Below are 15,756 nucleotides of genomic sequence, written 5' to 3' on the forward strand. Positions count from 1 at the left end.
TTTTTAAAAAAAAAAAAAAAAGAAAGAAAAAAAAATAGAATAATTCACTATCTGTATTTGTTTGATGTGCTTTCACTTAACAGTGTGTGGAAAATCTCTTTCTCTCACGTCCAATGTTCTCTGACAGTGCAATTATTTATGGGTGTATACCATGCCCTGTATTGAGGTACAGAATGATAGATCCATACTGTTGAGCTGTAGGATGCCTCTAGTTTTTCACTGTGAAACATGCTTTGATAAACATTTGATAGCTTTGCCTTTGATCACATCATAATCTGTCCTTGGCCAAGTTAGGAGTTGGATCATGGCTGGACACGGTAGCTCACGCCTGTAATCCTAGCACTTTGGGAGGCCGAGGCGGGAAGATCATGAGGTCAAGAGATCGAGACCATCCTGGCCAACATGGTGAAACCCTGTCTCTACTAAAAACACAAAAAAAATTAGCTGGGAGTGGTGGCGTGCACCTATAGTCCCAGCTACTCGGTAGGCTGAGGCAGGAGAATTGCTTGAATCTGGGAGGCGGAGGTTGCAGTGAGCCGAGATCGTGCCACTGCACTCTAGCCTGGTGCCTGGCAGCAAAGCAAGACTCTGTCTCAAAAAAAACAAAACAAAAATTAGCTGGGCATGGTGGCGCATGCCTGTAATCCCAGCTACTTGGGAGGTTGAGGCAGGAGAATCACTTGAACCCAACAGAGGTTGCTGTGAGCCAAGATTGCGCCATTGCACACCAGCCTGGGCAACAAGAGGGAAACTCTGTCTCAAAAAAAAAAAAAAAAAAAGAAGTAGCATCACTATGATTCTAGGCCTTTATTTTGGGTAGTCATGGTCAGGGAACATGATATGAGCTTTGATGAGTATGAATTGCTGCAGTGATTCCACTCAGCAGTAGAACACTCAGTGGTTGTGCTCTGCGATGCTGGTGTGCCCAGGGTTGGGGCCGGGGAGGTGGAGGCACAGTCAAAACCACATGTGTACTTGACAAGCAGTCAGGTGCCTTGCATAGTGACATGTGTACTTGACAGCTATAGTGCCTTGCATCTGTTGGATGTTGAGGTTGTGCAGTGGCCCCAGCAAACTATTGCTCAAATGAATTTTCCCTCCTTTCTTTCAGGGAGCACTCATAGGGTGGACCAAAGGCTTCAAGGCCACTGACTGTGAAGGGGAGGACGTGGTGGACATGCTCAGGGAAGCCATCAAGAGGAGAAACGTAGGATGTGGTGTTGAGGCTCACGCCTGCTCCTGCCGCCTTTCCGAGACCCTCTGCTCTGCCAACCTCTGCCCAGTTCCTGTGACTCTGGCCTCTGCCCGCCTTGGGATGACATGCCCCTGCTAAGGCTGTTTGACTTGCACATTCAACTCATAGTAGAGCTGTTTTTGTGTTTTTTTCTGCAGGAGTTTGACCTGGACATTGTTGCACTTGTGAATGATACAGTGGGGACCATGATGACCTGTGGCTATGAAGATCCTAATTGTGAGATTGGCCTGATTGCAGGTAAGTGGTCTGGCATGGCCCATTGGCCTAATCCCCCTGAATCTGTTGATGGTTGCCTTTTAACATAGTGAGGAGACAGGCATTGTTCCATTATACAAAGGCTCTGCCCAAGGCAGAGATGAAGTAAAATTGGAACTCCAGGTTGCCAAGTTCTTTCTTCGTTAACAGTCCTAAGCCAAGGTCATCCTTTCGATTGAGGAAGGATAATGACACAGGAAGAAGGGATCTTTCGGTTAGGACCTCGGGGGTGATTGTCATCGGAGGAAGGAGACCACGGTTGGATCATCCTGGCCTGGGGCTGAGGGAGCTATTATAGATTTTCACTCTGGCTCCAATGTGCACCTCTTCTGTTCTCTGAATTCTTCTGGTTCTTAGGGTGCACAGGAAGGAGAGGAGCTGGAAACAAACTTAGAAGAGGGGAAAGGAGTGGCCTGATAGAGGCATTTTAAGGGTCTTTGGGAGAAGTCTGGCCATGATTAAGGCCAAGGGTAGATTATAGGGGGAAGCTCTCTCTATGATGGGTAGAATGGGTAGGATTGGAACAGGTGGAGATGGGGACAAAAGGCATTCCAGGTAACAGGCACAGGCTGAGTAATGATAGAACCTAGAGAAGTTGTTCCATGTGATCACCTGGGCTTTCTGGGTATAAGCAGCAGGTGGAACAAGGGGGTGGGACGCAGTGAGCTATCTCCAATGCCAGGTAAGAGGTTTCCTCTCACTCTCTCACCTGCTTTGTGAGCTTGGGCAGGTGGCTTATTCTGTCTGACTTGAGTTTCTTCATCTGTGGGAGGGATTGGGCTAGATCTAGGAGGGCAAAGAGGTGAGGCCTGTTGATTGACTGTAATTCTTGCCTGGACTGCTGTGCTGAGAATAGTTCTGAGGCCAAGTCATGGGCAAGGAAGAAGAGAGTGGCTCACAGATGCCAAGCATGTGCTTGTCCAAGACTAGATGATTCCTCATGGTCCCTTCCAACTCTGACTGCTAATTTTACGACTAGTTGGAAGCTTTGTGTGCCTAGGGCTTAACAATCATGATGATGAAGATGGCAGGTACGATTTATTGAATGCTTACCATGTGAAGGAAACTTACAAATAGTACTTCATAACAAATCCATAAGGCAGGTATTATTTCCTTCTTGTGTGTGTGTGTGTGTGTGTGTGTGTGTGTGATGGAGTTTCACTCTTTGTTGCCCTGGCTAGAGTGCAGTGGCATGATCTCAGCTCACCGCAACCTCTGTCTCACAGGCTCAAACAATTATCTGTCTCAGCCTCCTGAGTAGCTGGGATTATAGGCACATGCCACCACACCCAGTTTATTTTTTTTATTTTTTTTATTTTTTTTATTTTTAGCAGAGATGGGGTTTTGCCATGTTGGTTGGCCAGGCTGGTCTCGAACTCCTGACCTTAGGTGATCTGCCCACCTTGGCCTCCCAAAGTGCTGGGATTACAGGCTTGAGACTGCGCTCGGCCTTATTTCCTTCTTAGAAATGAGGAAACTGAGCCTCTGAAAGATGAGATGCTTGCCTAAGGTTGGCCAGCTATGACTGTAAAGCTGGATTCACATTCAGTCATGTCTCACTCCAAGCCTAAATTCTTATTTGCTGCACTCTGCCGCCTTTCTAAAACCTGGTGGTGTCTTCAAAGACTGATGTTCCTTCACAATTCCCTCTAGGAACAGGCAGCAACCTGTGCTACATGGAAGACATGAGGAACATCGAGGTGGTGGAGGGGGATGAAGGGAAGATGTGCATCAACACAGAGTGGGGAGGATTTGGAGACAATGGCTGCATAGAGGACATCTGGACCCAATACGACATGGAGGTGGACGAGGGCTCCTTGAATCCTGGCAAGCAGAGGTGAAGAGTGTGGATGTGTGCATTCATGCCGGTTGTGTAGTGAGCAACACTACCAGACTTAAGGGGGTACCATAGACAGCATAGCTTTGTGTGCTTATTACAGCTGTCAGATGTCAGTGAAATATCATGTGGGAACAAAAGAAAAATATTATGACAAGTTTGGAACAGGTAAAAAGTCCCTTTTTCTAATTACCGTAAGGCCCCCTAAGCTCTAGCGGTGGTTCTGGAAGTGAGGCAGAGGCTGCCAGCATGTTCATTCGCCAAGGGCACGGTGAGTGAGCCCTCTTGGGATGGGCTTTTAATAAGTCTCTTTCAGAGGCCAACATCTTCAGGCCTTCAGGAGCCGGCTACCAGGTTGGTGACCTTTTCTGGGGGGGGGAAGTGGCCACCTGTGATGGACGGGAGTGCTGGTTCTCAACCATGATGTCATGTCCTACCATGGGTCACGGTCACTTGCAAGGTATATTCCAATGACTAATCATATGAAAAATACTGAAACTAATGAATGGCTTAAAAAATAGAGTAGATTTCACTTCCATGCTGATATTATGAAAGAAAGGGGTAGCAGAGATAGAGTTGGCATGTGATATTAGTCCATTCTCCTTTTCCTATAAAGAACTACCTGAGACTGGGTAATTTATGAAGAAAAGAGGTTTAACTGACTCACAGTTCCACAGGCTGTACAGGAAGCATGGCTGGAAGGCAGCAGGAAACTTACCATCATGGTGGAAGGTGAAGGGGAAGCAGGCACGTCTTACATGGCTGGAGAAGGAGGAAGAGAGAGTGAAGGGGGAGGTGTTACACACTTAACCAGATCAGCCAGGTGCGGTGGCTCACGCCTGTAATCCCAACACTTTGAGAGGCCAAGGCAGGCAGATCACCTGAGGTCAGGAGTTTGAGACCAGCCTGGCCAACATGATGAAATCCCGTCTCTACTAAAAATATAAAAATTAGCCAGGCATGGTTGTGCATGCCTGTATATCCCAGCAACTAGGGGGGCTGAGGCAGGAGGATCGCTTGAACATGAGGCAGAGGTTGCAGTGAGCTGAGATTACGCCACTGCACTCCAGCCTGGGCAACAGGGTGAGACTCCATCTCAAAAAAAAAAGAAAAAAAAAAAATTTAAAACAACCAGATCTTGTGAGAACTCACTCATTATCACCAGAATAGCAAGGGGGAAATCCATCCCATGATCCATTCACCTCCACCACGTCCCTCTTCCAACACTGGGGATTGCAATTCAACATGAGATTTGAGTGGGGTCATAAATCCAAACCATATCACATGCTAAAACTTGATTATTAACCCGGGACCATCCACTAGAAGAAGGGTTGGCAAACTTATTCTGTAAAAGACCAGATAGTAAATGCTTTAGGTTTTGCAGGCCATATGGTCAAAGCCAATCAGTGTCTTAATATAGAAAATAAGGGGAAACATAGATTTATTGTATGGGTGCCATCCAAGTTGAGAGCTTGAGCAGATGGGAAATGGGAGGGGATGCCTAGGCCATGGACACCTTGTGAGCTGTTGAACTGAGAACATTGTCTAGCAAGAGGCTCAGACCAGACAAAAGACCAGCGCTGGTGGTTTCTTGCCCCTTCAGCACCAATCTTTGTAACTGGAAGGCAGGTGAGTTGTGGTAAGCCCAGCTGAAGCAGGGATTGCTCCAGAAAGAAGGGATCTTACCTTTGAATCCTAAGTTGGGGCATCTGAGTATCATGGTTCTTCTCAAGGGGCAGTTCCTTCTAGTTAGTTTTGTGTCTGTATCCGCTGAAGTCTTACATTTTTAGACTGAGATTTTAAGGGGGCAGCACCTTTGAACTTGCCTTGGAAGCACCATTGTTTGTCTGTTCTGGTGTTAATTCCCTTAGACTGATGAGGTCTTGTGCAGTTAAGAGAACCCAAGCCCAGCACATAAATGCTTTCCATTTGACTCTGCAAGCAGTGGCAGTCTGGCTCTGTGTCATTGTTGTTAATGATGATGTGTGTCCCCATTACACACCCTGTGTAGAGTGCCTGGTCAGTACAAGGCCCCTTTTCTCTCTTGCTCTCTTGGCTGTCCTGGAGCTCATGGTGTGGTAGAAACGGGGAAGAAATTAACACTTTTTTTTTTTTTTTTTTTTTTTTTTTGAGACGCAGCTTTCCTCTGTCACTGGGCTGGAGTGCAGTGGCGCGATCTCCGCTCACTGCAACCTCCGACTCCCTGGTTCAGTCTCCCTCCTCAGCCTGTCGAGTAACTGGGATTACAGGCACATGACACTACACCCAGATAATTTTTGTAGTTTTAGTAGAGACGGGTTTTACCATGTTGGCCAGGATGGTCTCGATCTCCTGACCTCGTGATCCGTCTGCCTCAGCCTCCCAAAGTGAGTGAATTAACACTTTTGAGAACCGCTGGTGCATGCAGACAGTTTCAGTGTGTTATCTCACAGAGCAGAATCTCCAGTGGAACAGATTTGTAACATAAAGCCAAGGAGAATTGGCTTTGGGGCCAAGGCTGGGGACTAACTTTTGCTTAGTGTCCACTGTGCCCAGATGCTTGCCTCCTAACAGCCTTGTGGGGGCTACTCTGCTCCCAGTTTTGTAGATGATAGCTTGCAGTGCTTGCTCACATCAAACAGCTAGTATGTGGCAGAGCTGGGACCCTGATCTTGCTGCATGTGGCTCCAAAGCCTGGCCTTCTCACATCATGGTGTCTTCTGCATTGCATGTCTGCCCCAACCTTATCCCTCTTCCCCAAACAGATACGAGAAAATGACCAGTGGGATGTACCTGGGGGAGATCGTACGGCAGATCCTGATCGACCTGACCAAGCAGGGTCTCCTCTTCAGAGGGCAGATTTCAGAGCGTCTCCGGACCAGGGGCATCTTCGAAACCAAGTTCCTGTCCCAGATCGAAAGGTGACCTGTGGTGATCAAGTTCATTGTGAGGCTCTGACTGGCATACACTGCCACCACGCTGGGATTGGGCCAATTTGAGGTTTAAGAATAAAAACAGAAAGGCTCTGGCTGGGCAAGGGGTTGCCTCCTGGGGCTTCTCCTTCCTTCTACCTGATTCAGGATCACAGCCTCGAGGACCATGTGCACAGAGCACTCTGGGGCCTGCAGCCTTCCTGGGCCTCAGAGTGTTTAGCAGAAATGATTGAGTCCTCCACCAAGCTTCCTAAATAGCTACACAGGAGTTAGGTTAAAGCTAAATAAAAAAAAAAAAAATCCCCTTTTATTCCTGAAGAGATAATGTGTCCGTAAAACAAAATGAATATCTAGGAAAAAATCAACCAAATGCTCAAATACAGCTATTTTTATTTTTGCATATTATGTTCCCTTTTATTTTATTTTATATATTTTTTTATTTTTATTTTTATTTTTCTTAGTTACAGGAGCTCACTCCATCACTCAGGCTGGAGTACAGTGGAGCGATCATGGCTAATTACAGCCTCTCTCTCTTTTTTCTTTTCTTTCTCTCTCTCTTTTTTTTTTTTTTTTTTTTCTACAATATTAACCATTAATACTCATCTATCTCATTTTTCTTACTATACATATGTTATTCATTCAGATGATCCTCCCACCTTAGCCTCCTGAGTAGCTTGGGACCACAGGCGCACACCACAATGCCCAGATAATTTTTGTATTTTTTGTAGAGATGGGGTTTCCCCATGTTGCCCAGGCTGGTCTCGAACTCCTGACCTCAAGCAGTCTGCTGGCCTCAGCCTCCCAAAGTGCTGGGATTACAGGTGTGAGCCACTGTGCCCTGCTCCTTTTAAGTTCCTGAATTCATGCAAACATTTTTCATAATCATATTACATTTTTCACTCTGTATATTATGTTTTCAGTGTTAATGAAAATTTTCATTTAAAATTCTGGTTTTATTTTTTTATTTTATTTTTATTTATTTATTTTTGAGATGAAGTTTTGCTCTTGTTGCCCAGGCTGGAGTGCAATGGCACGATCCTGGCTCACTGCAACCTCTGCCTCCTGGATTCACACGACTCTCCTGCCTCAGCCTCCCGAGTTGCTAGGATTACAGGCATGTGCCACCACACCTGGCTAATTTTTTGTATTTTTTTTTTTAGTAGGGACAGAGTTTCACCATGTTGATCAGGCTGGTCTTGAACTCCTGATCGCAGGTGATCTACCCGCCTTGCTCTCCCAAAGTGTTGGGATTACAGGCATGAGCCACTGCGCCCGGCTATTTTGTTTTTTTATTATACAAAGTGTTAAGCATAGACAAAAGTGGAAAGAGAAGTAAAGTGAGCTCACTGTTTACATCACCACGTTTAATAATAATAAACTCATGGCCAAACTGGGCTCATCTATACAGTCTTGCTGACCCATCCCCAGGCTGGGTTGATTAGAAATAAAGCTCACATCTTACATCTGTTCATCTATAAATATTTCATAATGTATTTCTGAAATATAAGGGTTTTTAATAAAACATAACTATAGTACCATTATCACACTTAAAAAGCTAATGGTAAACCTCAATCTCATAAAACATCCTGTTAGTGTTCTTATTTCCTGAATTGCCAAAAATTAATGGTTTTTACAGTTCTTTTGTTTGCATCAGTATCCAGAGTTTATACATGGCATTTGATCGATATGTTTAAACAATCTCTGTTAATCTATGGGTTTCCCCTCCCTCTCTTGTTTTCCTTTGCAATGTATTTGTTGAAGAAACTGTCGTCTTATCCTACGAGTTTCCTGTATTCTAGATTTTGTGGATTGCAGCATTTAGCATTTTCCTCTATCTTCTTGTATTTCCTGAAAACTCATAGTTAGACCCAGATGCTTGCTTAGATTCAGTAGTGAATTTTGGACAAGAATATTTCTTAGGTGGCATTGAGTTGTCTGTCTGTCTCTCTTTCTTTTAGGATATTATCAGTCATTGATGCATATTGCCTGGATCTATTATTTCACTAGACATCATAAATGGTGATGATTCCTGCAGTTATTAGCTGGAATACTTCTAGAAAGAGGAACTTTCCCCTATCAACTCTTTGGTGTAATTATCATTTTGAATGGCTGCATATTATACTATGTTACTGTGCTATAATTTACTAAACTTTCCCTTTAGTATAGGACATCTAGTTTGTTAATTTATAAATTCCTGTTATTCTGAGTAACACCGTAGTTCTTTTAGTACACATAGTCATTTGAATATTGTAAATTATTTCCTTAGTAGTAGAAACGTTTGGTTAAAAGAAGTATTTTGCCATGGGCGCAGTATTTTTTTTAAAAATATTTTCAATTTCTGTCACCACCAGTTATGTACAAGTGTGTCACTTTCACTGCTTTTTGTGCTAGCACTGGTTGTTGTCTGATGCTTTGTTTTTGGATTTTCTCTCCATTTGTGTTCATTCATTTAATTCTCCTGGTCTTTATGGTCAGGTGCCCACAAGTGAAAAACTACTTTGCAGTGGGGGAAAAAAAGAAAACACATTGTACACAAAAGTGGTATACTTAATGAGATAAATCAGATGGGCTGTTTAAGGGGAGTTCTTATTGTTTAAGGAGACGATGGCAGAGTCAGTAACAGCAGCAATGATTATGTATTTTTGGAGTGTTAATTAGCAACTGTTCAGCATCCTTCTGTCTAGTCTTCAGCCCATCCAATCTGAACAGACAGGTTCAAAATCATCATGTTTGGTGACCAAAGGGATCCTGTTTTGCTATATAAAACAGCTTCTCTCTGATGAGCAATAGATAAGCGAGTTTATTTCTCTTTGCCTTGCTGTTTTTGCTGTAATACAAGGAAACTTGTTCCTAGACAAGTACAACATGGCAACACCCTTATGCCTCCAGAGCGATTTGCTTCTGCCGCACAAGAGCCATCTGTTTTGGATGTCTTGATTTCTGCAGATTTTTTTTTTTCTGAGACAGGGTCTCACTCTGTTGTCTGGGCTGGAGTGCAGTGACACAATCACAGCTCAGTGCATCCTTGACCTCCTGGGTTCAAGTGATCCTCCCACTTCAGCTGCCACCCCTGCCCCTCTCCCCTGCTCCCACCCCCTGCCAAGTAGCTGGGACTACAGGTGCACACCACCACACCCAGCTAATTTTTTTTTTTTTTTTTTGAGACAGAGTTTCACTCTTGTTACCCAGGCTGGAGTGCAATGGCGCAATCTTGGCTCACCGCAACCTCCGCCTCCTAGGTTCAGGTAATTCTCCTACCTCAGCCTCCTGAGTAGCTGGGATTACAGGCACGCGCCACCAGGCCCAGCTAATTTTTTGTAGTTTTAGTAGAGACGGGGTTTCACCATGTTGACCAGGATGGTCTCGATCTCTTGACCTCGTGATCCACCCTTCTCGGCCTCCCAAAGTGCTGGGATTACAGGCGTGAGCCACCACGCCCGGCTGACACCCAGCTAATTTTTAATTTTTGTATTTTTTGTAGAGATGGGGTTTCACCATGTTGCCCAGGTTGGTCTTGAATTCCTGGGCTCAAGTCATTTGTCTGCTTAGACGTCCCAAAGAGCTGGTATTACAAGTGTGAGCCACTGTGCCCGGCCAGGTTTTCTTTTTTAAAATCTTCATGAAATAAAAAGAAAATCATGGCTGGGCATGGTGGCTCATGCCTGTAATTCCAGCACTTTGGGAGGCTGAGGCAAGCGGATCACCTAAGGTCAGGAGTTTGAGACCAGCCTGACCAACATGGAGAGACCTCATCTCAACTAAAAATACAAAATTAGCCAGGGCGTGGCAGTACATACCTGTAGTCCCAACTACTTGGGAGGCTGAGGCAGGAGAATCCCTTAAACATGGGAGGCAGAGGTTGTGGTAAGCTGAGATCGCACCATTGCACTCTAGACTGGGCAACAAGAGCAAAACTACATGTCAAAAAAAAAGAAAAAAGAAAATCCCATCCACTTATGGCTGATGGGAATTGGTAGGTGCTGTGCTGACTGCGGCCCATTTCAAAGCAGTTTGTCAAATGGATGGGGCAGTTCTCAGGGGTAAGAGCCCTGGGACTTAGAGCTTGAGTTTAAGATTTACCTCCACTACTTAACCTGTTGATTCTGCATGACCTGAGGCAGGTTGTTTCACTTCTTTGAACCTCAGTTTCCCGCCTCATAACGTAAGTAATTGCCCTGTTGCTTAACCCCCAGGATTGCTGTGAGGATCAGGAAGGGAATGTACTTGAACTGGGTAAGCTGTGAAAAGCCGGGCCCAGGAAGGAATTGCAGGCTTTCTCTTGAGACATACCAGTTAAAAAAACTTTTTTTCTTACTATACAAATGTTATTCATTCATTTTAGAGAATCTAACAAATACAGATAAGCAAAAGAAAAATAAGAATTAGGCCAGGCATGGTGGCTCATACCTGTAATCCCAGCACTTTGGGAGGCCGAGGCAGGAGGATCGCCTGAGGTTGGGAGGTGGAGACTAGCCTGGCCAACAAGGTGAAACCCCGTCTCTACTAAAAATACAAATATTAGCTGGGCGTGGTGGCGGGTGCCTGCAGGAGAATCACTTGAACCCGGGTGGAGGAGGTTGCTGTGAGCTGAGACAGCGCCATTACACTCCAGCCTAAGTGACAGAGCAAGACTCTGTCTCAAAAAAAAAAAAAAAAAGAGAAAGAAAAGAAAAAAGAAAAATAAGAATTACCTGTAATCCTGACAATGAATAGATTTCCCTGTGTGTGTGTATTTTCTGGGCAAGGACAAACATTAAGACAAAAAACCAAAATCATATAGCGCATAATATTTTATTTTAATTATTTTTATTTTTATTTTTATTTTTTTTGAGACAGAGTTTCGCTCTTGTTACCCAGGCTGGAGTGCAATGGCGCGATCTCGGCTCACCGCAACCTCCGCCTCCTGGGTTCAGGCAATTCTCCTGCCTCAGCCTCCTGAGTAGCTGGGACTACAGGCACGCGCCACCATGCCCAGCTAATTTTTTGTATTTTTAGTAGAGACGGGGTTTCACCATGTTGACCAGGATGGTCTTGATCTCTTGACCTCGTGATCTACCCGCCTCGGCCTCCCAGAGTGCTGGGATTACAGGCTTGAGCCACCGCGCCCGGCATAATATTTTATAATCTATTTTTTCACTGTGTCATGAAGATTTTCCATGGCATGAAATATTCTCATGTAAACTCATCTTATTTTGAGACAGGATCTCACTCTTTTACCCAGGCTGGAGTACAGCAGTATGATCATGGCTCACTGCAACCTCAAACTCCTGAGCTCAATCCTCATGCCTCAGTCTCCCAAACAGCTGGGAATATAGGCATGTGCAATTATACCTGGCTAATTTTTAATTTTTTTTTTTGTAGAGATGTGGTTTCATTATATAGCCCAGGCTGGTCTCAAATTCCTGGCCTCAAGTGCTTCTCCTGCCTCAGCCTCCCAAAGTGCTGGGATTACACGCATAAGCCACTGTGCTGGCCACACACTCATCTTTAAGATCTACAAAGAATTCTATTTGGCTACACCGCCATTTACCTGCTGAATTCCCTGTATGGTCATATAGGTTGTTTCTCAATCGTTCTTTCTTGATGCCACTCTTCTTCCCTAAATATTACCTGAGACAGTCAAGGATACAACTTCACACTGCATGGCATAGGAGCCAGGGCTCTGTTTAAGTACCCTTAGTTTCCTGTGAGATGACCAGGGTCTAGACTCGAAGCCAGGCTGCCCTATGATGGGTGCTTCTCTGCATGTGTTTATAGTCCTACCAGGTTCCCATTCTCTAAGGTTCTGATTGTATTTTGTATATTCATTTATTCACTTGCTCATTAAATATACCCTGCTGGCTACTACTGAAAATATAGTCTTAAACTGTCCAAGAGCCGAGAAATCAGAAAAAGGGAAGAAAATGCAGAGAATCAGAAAAAGTTAAATAGAAGGAAAGGTGGCCTTCACTTGAAGGGGGCCAGAGTATGGGAGTTGGCACAATTCGTGGGAAAGTACAAGAGGTGGTGTGAAAAGGCTTGCATTTGAGCCCCTGCTCTCTACCAAGAGGGCACACACAGCTCTAGCAGGCTGAGCCTTAGCCTCCTCTTCTGAAAAATGGGTACCTGTTGGTTGCTATAGCTCATATGGCTTCTAGTGAGATCTAGATATGAACATGCTGAACACCAGAGGCACTCACACTTTATTTTTGAAAGTTGGTAGAACTTCCAGGGTGGTGGACCTTCTTGAGTCTCAGCTTCTAAGGCATTCTACTCCAGCCTAGCCATTGCCTGGGTCAATTTCTCCTCCCTCCTGCATGGGCATCTAAGAACGGGGAGGCCATGTATTGCATTAAGCATGACCCAGGGCCCTGGAAAGCAGGTCCTGACTCCCTGCTCTGTTGCCTGCAGCGATCGGCTGGCCCTCCTCCAGGTCAGGAGGATTCTGCAGGAGCTGGGCCTGGACAGCACGTGTGAGGACAGCATCGTGGTGAAGGAGGTGTGCGGAGCCGTGTCCCGGCGGGCAGCCCAGCTGTGCGGTGCTGGCCTGGCCGCCGTAGTGGAAAAAAGGAGAGAAGACCAGGGGCTGGAACGCCTGAAGATCACTGTGGGTGTGGATGGCACCCTGTACAAACTACACCCTCAGTGAGTGCCCATGAGAGGCGTGGTGGGTGGGGCAGCGGAGGTGCTGGCGGCCAAGGGTGGACTTGGCATAGACTCCTCAGCTGACGCATGGGAAGATGTGTCCCCGTCCTTTTATGGGAAAGGAGTGCTGTGTGGTCAAGTCACCTATTCAATCTGACAGACAAGGCGTGAGCCCTGGTGCCTCTGCTACCCAGTAATATGATGTGGGAATGTTAGCTGGCCTCTCTAAACCCCGGGTTTCTCATCCACAAAAGGCTGGCACTAATAATCCCTACCACATAGGGCTAAATGCGTGAGGTTGGAATGAGTTAGCATACGTAAAGCGCTTCACACAGGACTCAAGAAATGTAAGTTGACTGGTTGCAGTGGCTTATGCCCATAATGGCAGAGACGGGAGGATCACTTGAGCTCAGAAGTTCGAGACCAGCTGGGCAACACAGAGAGACTCCATCTCTACAAAAATAAATAAATGAAATACAAAATGAGCAAAAATTACAAAAATTAGTTGGGCATGGTGATGCACACCTGTAGTCACAGATACATGGGAGGCTGAGCTGGGGGGCTTGAGCCTGGAAACTGTAGGCTGCAGTGAGTTGTGATTGCACAACTGTGCTCTATCCTGGGGCTGCAGAATGAGACCGTGTCTCAAAAAAAAATTAGAAAAAGAAGCTGTTTAAAGCCTTGGAAAGCAAACTGAAGGGAAGAGACTAAAGAAATTAGATTTTGATCATTTGCAAATGTGCTGATGCTACATGGAAGGGCTGATGATGCTTCTCTCTTTTTCATAGCTTTTCTAGAATATTGCAGGAAACTGTGAAGGAACTAGCCCCTCGATGTGATGTGACATTCATGCTGTCAGAAGATGGCAGTGGAAAAGGGGCAGCGCTGATCACTGCTGTGGCGAAGAGGATACAGCAGGCATGGAAGGAGAACTAGGAACCCCTGGGATTGGGCCTGATGCGTCTGGGATACTGACCAGGCTTTCCTCTGGCAGATCAGTTGGACAGACACCAGTGGGCACCGTCCTGGCTGACCTCACCTTCTGGATGGCCGATAGAGAACCCCAGGTTCTCGGGTACTCTTAGTGTCTTGTTACTGGATTTGCAGTGACATTACATGACATCTCTATTTGGTATATTTGGGCCAAAATGGGCCAACTTGTGAAATCAAAGTTTCTGTCCTGAGAGCTCCCCTTTCAACACATTTTTCAGTTGAGGCTTGAGCTGAAAGTTCTCTATGGCTTTCAGTGCTGTGGATGCTGTACTTGGAAACATACAGAATCTCCCCATGTGGCTGGCAGGCTGAGTTTCCCCACTGGGTTGCTTAAGCCATCTCTTGTGGGGGATCAGGCCCTCTACTTGTGGATGGACCTTGGAGAGGAAGAGGAACTCATGTCATGAACTAGGGGGATCTCATCTAACTTGTCCTTAACTTGCCGTGTTGACTTCAAACCTGATGAGGGAACAAAGACTTTGAAGCATCCAGCCTCAGGATGCAGAGAGGTTGATTACCAGGGAGCCCTGCAGGAATCTTTGCATGTTTAAAGTAAGTTATGTCAGCATCCTGTAGGGTTTTGTTCCTTATTAAGTGTGTGCTATGTGGTGCGGTGCTGTCTGGGGCATCAGTTTTTCATTTTGCATGTGGTTTGTGTTGCTGCTGATGATAGTTGTTTTAAGGATTATTAGGTATATGAAATCCAGCAAATTAATAAAAAAATTTTGATTTTCCAAGATACGCTGCATGAGATGCTGATATTTCTTCTGGGAGGCTCACTTGGCAAAGCCATGCTTTGTTGGTGGAATAAGGGATTCAGAGTCAGAAGGAGCTTTAGCATTTTTTTCTAGTCCAAACTTCCTACCAACAAGGGGAAATATATGGAATATCTTCTACAATATCCTTAACAGATTATCCAGATTTCATTAGAATACTTAACAGATTATCCAGATTTCATTAGATTATCCAGATTTCCCACACGATCCTACAGCTCTTGCTTTTGAACAGCTGGAGTTGACTGGAAGTCCTTCTGACTTCTGTGTTGGGATCCTCCCATACGCCCCATTGATCTCCATTCTACCCTGCAGAACTATGTGGAATTGGCCTGTCCCTGACCATTTCTCTAGTGGATGTCCTCTCTCTGTCCTCGCTTCCCTGCTTTACCTGAACTGCCTGTGCTTTTCTGTTTTGCCACATAGTTATCTGCATGAGTTTCACATCTGGCCAGATAGATTGTAAACTCTTTGTCAGACACATTCTTGCATTGCTCTAGTGAACCTAGCACTCTGCCACTCCTATCAAATACTTACTTGATTGAAAAAAATAGAACTTTTCAAGAAACTATCTTCAGAAAAAGAATAGACTAGGGATGGTGGCTCACACCTATAATCCAGCACTCTGGGAGGCTAAGGCAGGAAGATTGCTTGAGGCCAGAAGTTCGAGAACAGCTTGGGCAGCATAACAAGACCCCCACCCATACAAAAATTTTTAAATTTTTTTTTATTTTTTTATTTTTATTTTTTTTTGAGACGGAGTTTCACTCTTGTTACCCAGGCTGGAGTGCAATGGCGCGATCTCGGCTCACCACAACCTCCGTCTCCTGGGTTCAGGCAATTCTCCTGCCTCAGCCTCCTGAGTAGCTGCGACTACAGACACGCGCCACCATGCCCAGCTAATTTTTTGTATTTTTAGTAGAGACGGGGTTTCACCATGTTGACCAGGATGGTCTCAATCTCTTGACCTCGTGATCCACCCGCCTCGGCCTCCCAAAGTGCTAGGATTACAGGCTTGAGCCACCGCGCCCGGCACAAAAATTTTTTTAGTTAGTAGAATGTGGTGGTGCACAGCTGCTGTCCCAGCTACTCAGGAGGCTGAGGTGG

General features: G+C 45.4%; 1 protein-coding gene across 2 annotated transcripts in view; it reads left to right on the forward strand.

Moving 5' to 3' along the window:
* HKDC1 (hexokinase domain containing 1) overlaps positions 1-15,350 on the forward strand; it is a 60,889-nt gene extending 45,539 nt beyond the window's left edge. The window contains exons 13-18 of one of the 2 annotated variants that reach the window (XM_032256180.1): positions 1,112-1,207; positions 1,393-1,492; positions 3,164-3,347; positions 6,092-6,247; positions 12,650-12,883; positions 13,672-15,350. In XM_032256180.1, the coding sequence (XP_032112071.1) occupies positions 1,112-1,207; positions 1,393-1,492; positions 3,164-3,347; positions 6,092-6,247; positions 12,650-12,883; positions 13,672-13,819 (918 nt within the window). In that variant the 3' untranslated portion in view covers positions 13,820-15,350. The remainder of the gene's footprint in view (positions 1-1,111; positions 1,208-1,392; positions 1,493-3,163; positions 3,348-6,091; positions 6,248-12,649; positions 12,884-13,671) is intronic. The other variant, XM_032256181.1, reaches the window with a different exon arrangement.
* The last annotated feature ends 406 nt before the right edge of the window (positions 15,351-15,756 follow it).

Source organism: Sapajus apella, unplaced genomic scaffold (genome assembly GCF_009761245.1).
Source record: "Sapajus apella isolate SASKATOON/1434 unplaced genomic scaffold, GSC_monkey_1.0 scaffold94, whole genome shotgun sequence".
Classification (NCBI taxonomy): domain Eukaryota; kingdom Metazoa; phylum Chordata; class Mammalia; order Primates; family Cebidae; genus Sapajus; species Sapajus apella.